Below are 6,767 nucleotides of genomic sequence, written 5' to 3'. Positions count from 1 at the left end.
GTGGAGAATCGGGAGCTTCGCCGATTCTGCGTTTACAGAGAGCAACTAGTTGACATTCAGCATGGATGCTATCTATTGCATGTAGCGAGTAAGCATCCGTCCTGCCTCAACAGAGAGCGCATATGGGCCATCACTTTAGCGCAGCTTGTCCATATCGATGTTTCGCTATTGTTCAATGTACTCTTCGCTCTGCTCTGGGTTTTCCCTTTTTGTTTTCTTTTGTTATTTCATCAGTTTTTTATTTCATTCTATTAACTGGTTTACTTTTCTTTCTATTTTCTTTGTTCTTCTTTGTTTCTTTCCCGATTTTTCAGTGGTTATGTTTTTTGCTTTTCCTTCTTCATTTTCCTTCGTTTTCTTAGGTTTTTTCTTTCTTTTAATTGGTTTTCTTTCCTTTTCTTGTTTCTTCCTTGATTTTCACTGTTACCATTCTTTTCGCATTGGTTTTGTTCTTTTTTATTTTTTTTTTGTTTTCTTTGTTTTTATTTTTGTGCTTTTTATTGGTTTCTTTGTTTTCTTTATTGAATTTTATCGATTTCTATTTTTCAACACATGTCAACTTTTTTCAGTACACATTTAACATTTTCATATACATCAGAAAACATATTTCATATACATGTTTAACAATTTTTTTAAATAAATGATTAATCATTTTTGAAAACTTATGTTTTTATGCCCATTTTTTCATACATATTGTACATTTTTGGTATGCATCTAATACATTTTTAATACACATTTAACTTTTTTAAATACATAGTTAATTTTTTTAATACATGGTCAACATTTTACAATACATGAAAAACATTTCTAATGGCAATGAATATTCATATATCAGGAACATTTTTATGTGCATATTTTACTTTTTCTGAATACAGAATTAATTTTTAAAATATATATTTTGTATCTAATTTTACTAAATTTATATTGCGCATTTTTTGTTTAAATGTTTTACATTTTTTAAATAGATGATCAACATATTTTCAGAGACATTTTATTTTTGGGCATGACAAATATTTTTTCTGTACATATTTAACATTTTTCAAATGATTGATTAATATTTTCAAATGTTTGATTAATATTTTTAAATTACATGATCAACTTTTTCGTATACATTGTATATTTTTGTATACATGAGAAATATTTTTTCTATACACAGTTAACATTTCCGAATACTTGTTTAACTTTTTTAATGTTTTATGTAGTGCATTTTTTGTATATATATTTAGAATATTTGGTAGCATAAAAATAAAGCAAAAAATGAAAAACAGAAAACCTGATGTACAGAAAAAAAAATAAAGAAAGAGGCAGTGGCCTCTCGTGCACTGGGCGGGCCCAGTATGGCGCTCGCTTCAGGCGAGGCTCCATCTCCTTCCCGGCGACTGGAACACAAGGCTTCAATACCGCAACATCGTCGTGTGTTCATAAAGTTCGATAGCACAATATCTAAGATAACATGCACAAACAGCACAAATGGTAAGCACAGTTTGCTAGCTATTTTTGTAGAATCACCGGAACATATGCGATCAGTTCATCTTGCTCTGCTTGAGTTCTCTGCTCTTCCTGAGACTGAGATCGGCCTCCATCTTCTTATCCACGTTCTTGCTGAATCCAGGGTATGGCTCATAGCCAAACAGTTTGTTCAGTATCTGTGCACACAACACAACAGCCAGGCTGCTACTGAGTACTATTAAAGGATTCAGTTCCTAGCAGAAGCAGATTATACATTCCATCTTTTCTAGGTCCATACTCACACAAAAAGATTGCAAGAATTAGTTGATGTTTTGTACCTGCAGCAGGATGAGGAATGGCTCCATGAGGAACACCTCGGGAAGTTCTCTCACCGTCGGCCCTCTCTTCTGCAAGAAGGAGCAGATTCAGCAATTGACAGGAACGTGGTGGCAAAGGAGACGCAGAGAACAAATGTTAATGTTGTTACCTCGAAGAGTCCATGGCCGAGGAACTGCCAGGTCCAGCAGAAGAGCTGCGTGGCCAGCACGAGCTTCCAGGAGAGCGCGAAGCCGAGGCGGGCGGCGAGGGCGCGGCTGGCGGCCCAGGCGCCGAGGAAGAGCAGCCCGGCTAGTGCCCCGGCGCGACGGTCCACGGCGAGGTAGGAGGCGGCGTAGGCGAGGGCGAGGGCGAGCGCCGGGTCGAGTGGCAGTGGCAGCGGCAGGAAGTGGAGGATGAGGAGGTTGGTGAAGAGGATGGGCCCGGCGAGCAGCGCGTGCGCGGCGGCGTTCACCGGGTGGCGGTGCTGCGACCGGAAGAAGGCGAACTGCGCCTCCAGGTCCAGCACGCCGCGCCGCCTCCTCTTGGCCTCCATGGACGACCACCTCCACCAAGCAACTCGAAGTAAACCAAGCATGCAATGCACAGGCAGCAGTGGTGAGGCCGAGAATGTACGTTTTGTATGCCGAAGTGCACGACTGGGTTTCTCAAATGGGTTCTCGTGTGAATCCTGCTTTGCGCGCGTCGCCATCGGTGTAACTGCATGGTTACGTCCACGGAAAAGCTTTGTGGTTGATAACTTCGTTAGCATTAATTCATGGCTGCATCAGCAGCGTCACGGTTGGCAGACGTAATTAACGCCGACGTGTTCCCTCTCGTTCACACTTCCCTTTTATTATCAATTGGCCCATCAAAATGAGTACGGACTCCTTTAAAAAGTTGCATGCTTGGCCACCACTTTCCTTCATGTTGTTGGTGGATTAACCAACATTTGACAGGATTTAGGGCCTCTCTTTGATCTGCAGGATTCGAAAAACACGGAAAAAAGGAAAAAACATAGGATTAGAATGTCTTCCTCATCTCAGTTCTACAGGATTTGAGTTATTTGATTGCATCATAGAGAAAAAAAATAAAAGATTATTTCAAAGACGTTTGAGTGGATACTAGAAATCATATGGAAAGTGGCACAAAAATTCCTATAGGATTCGATCCAATGAATCAAACCACTGGCATAGAAAAAGTTTCAAAGGATTTTAATCCTCCAAAAATTCCAATAAAAACCTCTGAATCAAAGAAGCCCTAAATGTGGTCATAATCCTACTTCCAATGAAATTGCTTCTTCCCTTGCCTTTGGCATAAGGAGCGTCTGATCTCCGTCCCTGGGGAGCACCGGGATCACATATGTTCCTTCTACAAAGAGATATTCTCCGTGGAAGCTAGAGGCGGGGTTTCCCTGGCGCTCGAGGCTTGGCTCTCTTCCCATCAAGTGGATTGGGAGATGAACATGACGCTCTTAGCCCCCTTCTTCTGGGAGGAGGATGTCTTAGGGCATCTCCAGCCGTGCCCCCAAAAAGGCCTCCCAGGCGTCTTTTCGTCCGCCGGCGTTAAAAAATCGGCCCAGTCGCGCTCCAAGAACCCAGTTTTCGCCGCCTCGGGCCGAAATTGGCGCCGGCGGACCCAACCCGAACCCGGCGCGCTGGGGGTCGCTCGGGGGCGCCGGGCGAATCGTTTTTGGCACGAAGAGCCGCGGGCCCGCCGCGTCAGCGACTCTACCCTCTTCTCGCCCCTTCGTCGTCCTCATCGCCTCGTTTCTCGCGGCGAATCAATGCCAAAGCTGCCGCGCGCTGCCGCGCCGGTCAGCCTTCATTATTGATGCCTCACGGGCGACGCAGTGAAGGCTGGGCGGCGCGTCCCTCGGCCGCCACGCAATCACGTCACGCGTAACGCGCCGGCCAAGCCTACCACGCGGCGCCTCCGCCTATAAAAGCCGACTGCAAGCGCGCTGGAGAGGCTCACCCCGATCATCCACCAACGACGCGCTCATTTCTCCCCCTTTCCTCCTCTCGCCGTCACCAATTGAGAAAGCATGGCCGAGCGTTTCCCAGGCGACGGCGCGGCGGTGAACGGATTCGGGCGCCGTCATCTGCACGAGGACGAGGCTCGCCTCCTTTTCGAGGCCGAGTACCCGGTCCCGCCGGACATGCGGGTGCCCGGGGCTTGGAGGATCAGCGCCGGTGGCGTGCCGGTGCCACCACCACCCACCGGGGCGATGCGGCATGCGGAGATCGCACGCATCCACGCGTCCCTGCCGCGGGCGGCGTGGGAGGGGCCACGGTACGTCCCCGACAGCCTGCTCTGGGAGCCCTACTTCCGCCACCGTCACGCCGAGCAGCTCGAGGCCACCAACGGCGCCGTGTCCTCCAGCAAGCTCAACTCCGATGGCCGGCGCCGGTGGTGGGGCGTGCCCGGCCGCACGTTGGAGGTCGTCCTCGAGTACATCGAGGGCGGCAACACGCCGCGCCTCGAGTATCCCGCTCCCCTGTCCTTCTCACGCCGCCGGGGAAGCTCCTGGACGCCGAGGCGCATGGAGACCGGGGCGTCCTCCTCCTCGTCCGGCGGCTCTCCCTGCCTCCGCCTCCGCCTCGTCAAGTCGGAGCCCCAGGACACGCCTGTCAGCGCGCGTACCCGCAGCTCCGGCGGCTCTCCCTGCCTCCACCTCCGCCCCGTCAAGCCGGAGCCCCAGGACACGCCTGTCAGCGCGCGTACCCGCAGCTCCGGCGCCCTCGTCGAGCCCAAGGTGGAGTCCAGCCTCCCCCCGGAGTACGAGGAGATAGCCCGGCGCGGCTTCTCCGACGAGGACGCCATGCGGTGGTCGCCCGACGACTACGTGCGCGAGAAGATGGTCCGGCAGCGCCGGGCCCTGAAGGAGATCGCCGCCCGCAAACGTGGGCGCGAGGATGGGGACGGTGTCATCGTCCTCGATAGCGACGACGACGACGCCCCCGGACCGTCCAACCCGCCGCGCCAACCGGGGGAGGGATGCAGCAGGGACGGCAGAGGCGTAGGCGGGGGCGACGACAACGACGACGACGACGACGGCGGCGGCGGTGACTACATGCGGTTCTACAGCCTCCTCGGCATGTAGAACCGCGTGGGCGGGCGGCAAGGCGGGCGGCGAGGGAGACGGCGGGGGTAGCCCGCAGTAGTTTTTTTTGTTTGTAAAATATGTTTAAATTTGAACGAACTCGCCCGTGTTTGCATTATGTTTGCGCCGAATTTGAACATTTTAAAAACCCGTGGGGGCCGCGACTGAGGGGCATCACGCCCCCAGTGCGCGGTTTAGCGCCGGTACGCCCCTAGGCGGCGATTTTTTGCCCCTCCTGAAAAGCCAACGGCTGGAGATGCCCTTATCAGTCATCAACCCAATGGATCCTAGTTTGGCCCTTGGCCCAGCCGACCTCCCGAGTAACTTCTTCAAGAAGCTCTGGAGTGTCATCAAGGGCCACCTAGTGAGGATGTTTTAGGAATTCTTTGTGGGGACCCTTGACGCCTCTAAACTTGGCTATGGAACATCACAGTGTCCCCCAAGGTAGTAGGGGTTACGGATATCCGGCGATTTAGGTCGAATACCGTACGATGTCAACATGGGTTTTAGGATCCTCCGCAAAGTTTGCGCCACTAGGTCATCGTTGGTTGAGAATATGGTCATTCACCCGAACCAAACGACTTTTACCAAAGGATGCACCTCTTGGACGGGGTCCTCGTCTTGCATGAAGTGATCCATGAGGTTAAAACAAGACACTAGAAGGGAATTGAACTTTCAGAAGGCCTATGACCGCCTCAATTGCCACTTCCTTCAAGAAGTCCCATAGCGTCGCGACTTCGATCAGTGATGGGTTAGTTAGGAGATGTAGTCGATCACAGCTGGCTACATGACCATTAAACATTAATGGATTTGTTCACTCCTATTTTTATGCATCGCAAAGTGTTCACAAAGAGAACCATCTCTCCTTGTTGCTTTGAAACCTAGAGGTAGATGACTTCCAAACATCCTTGAGGCGGTCGACACACAACACACATCCGCTGCCTGATGTCCCATATTATCCACGGGGTGGGATTTCACATCCTCAATATGCAGATGACACCATAATTATGGTTGTCAACCTCAAGTTCCTTCCTCTATGCTTCGAGGAAACATCAAAATTGCAGATAAAATTCACCGAGAGCGAGATCCTTGTGGATGGATAGAGGGGATTCTTCAATTTCACCCACCTGAGGGGTCCACTTGCTAGGATTAAGCTACGCGTCGCCTCCAAGGGAGGGAAGACGATTACGATCGATACCTACTCCCTCCGTTTCTTTTTACTCCGCATATAAGATTTGATCAAAGTCAAATTACACAAAGTTTGACCAAATTTATATAAAAAATATGAACGTCTACAATATTAAAACTATAGTACGAAAATATATTTTATGGTGCATCTGATAATATTGACTTTATATTGTTGTTTATATTTTTTAATATAAAGTTAGTCAAATTTTATAAAGTTTGACTTTGACCAAACCTTATATGCAGACTAAAAATAAATGGATAGAGTACTAGATAATCCCTTGGTATATTCATGGGGGACAAATCCTACCTAATAGTCATAGGGTGTGCCAGGCTAGCGACTCGAAGTCTGCTAGCTATACATGGGTGCATCACCAACTTGGAGTACACAAGACATGTACTTTAGATAGGTTTTGTTGCAAACTGACGAGTATTTAACCAAAAACTACCATAATTTATGGAAACGTATCGAGAAACTACCATTTTACGATTTTGTGCCAAAAACTACCACTTTTGTCCTAATCTGTTGCTAAAAACTACCAAGTATGAAAACTGCTCGCTTTGCCTGGGTTAAACTTGAATTTGACTGCCCGACCCCACTATTTAGGTGCCAGCGTGGCGAAGTGCTCATGGCCAGCCGTTAACACCCGTGACCGCCTGTCCTCGTAGCCACCCGCGGACCCAAGCTCCCGCCGCACCCGTGCCCCCGCTC

General features: G+C 49.1%; 1 protein-coding gene across 1 annotated transcript; it reads right to left on the bottom strand.

Moving 5' to 3' along the window:
• Positions 1 to 1,393: 1,393 nt before the first annotated feature.
• LOC119331002 (2-hydroxy-palmitic acid dioxygenase MPO1-like) lies at positions 1,394 to 2,395 on the bottom strand. The gene is made up of 3 exons (XM_037604160.1): positions 1,937 to 2,395; positions 1,788 to 1,856; positions 1,394 to 1,646 (listed from the first exon to the last, which is right to left on the bottom strand). Exons 1-3 carry the CDS (start codon positions 2,360 to 2,362, stop codon positions 1,524 to 1,526), a joined length of 618 nt encoding a protein of 205 aa, XP_037460057.1. The 5' UTR covers positions 2,363 to 2,395; the 3' UTR covers positions 1,394 to 1,523.
• Positions 2,396 to 6,767: the final 4,372 nt, after the last annotated feature.

The sequence above is a fragment of the Triticum dicoccoides genome, chromosome 7A, assembly GCF_002162155.2.
Source record: "Triticum dicoccoides isolate Atlit2015 ecotype Zavitan chromosome 7A, WEW_v2.0, whole genome shotgun sequence".
NCBI lineage: Eukaryota > Viridiplantae > Streptophyta > Magnoliopsida > Poales > Poaceae > Triticum > Triticum dicoccoides.
Note: the sequence above shows the minus strand (reverse complement) of the source record. Positions and strands in the feature narration are given on the sequence as shown.

Bases quoted from the DNA above. Each gene is read 5' to 3' on its own strand.
- LOC119331002 (XM_037604160.1), bottom strand. From the start codon at position 2,362: ATGCTTGGTTTACTTCGAGTTGCTTGGTGGAGGTGGTCGTCCATGGAG. The intron at 1,857-1,936 runs GTAACAACATTA...TCCTTCTTGCAG, and splicing joins TCGGCCATGGACTCTTCGAG to AAGAGAGGGCCGACGGTGAG. The intron at 1,647-1,787 runs GTACAAAACATC...TTGTGTGCACAG, and splicing joins CATTCCTCATCCTGCTGCAG to ATACTGAACAAACTGTTTGG.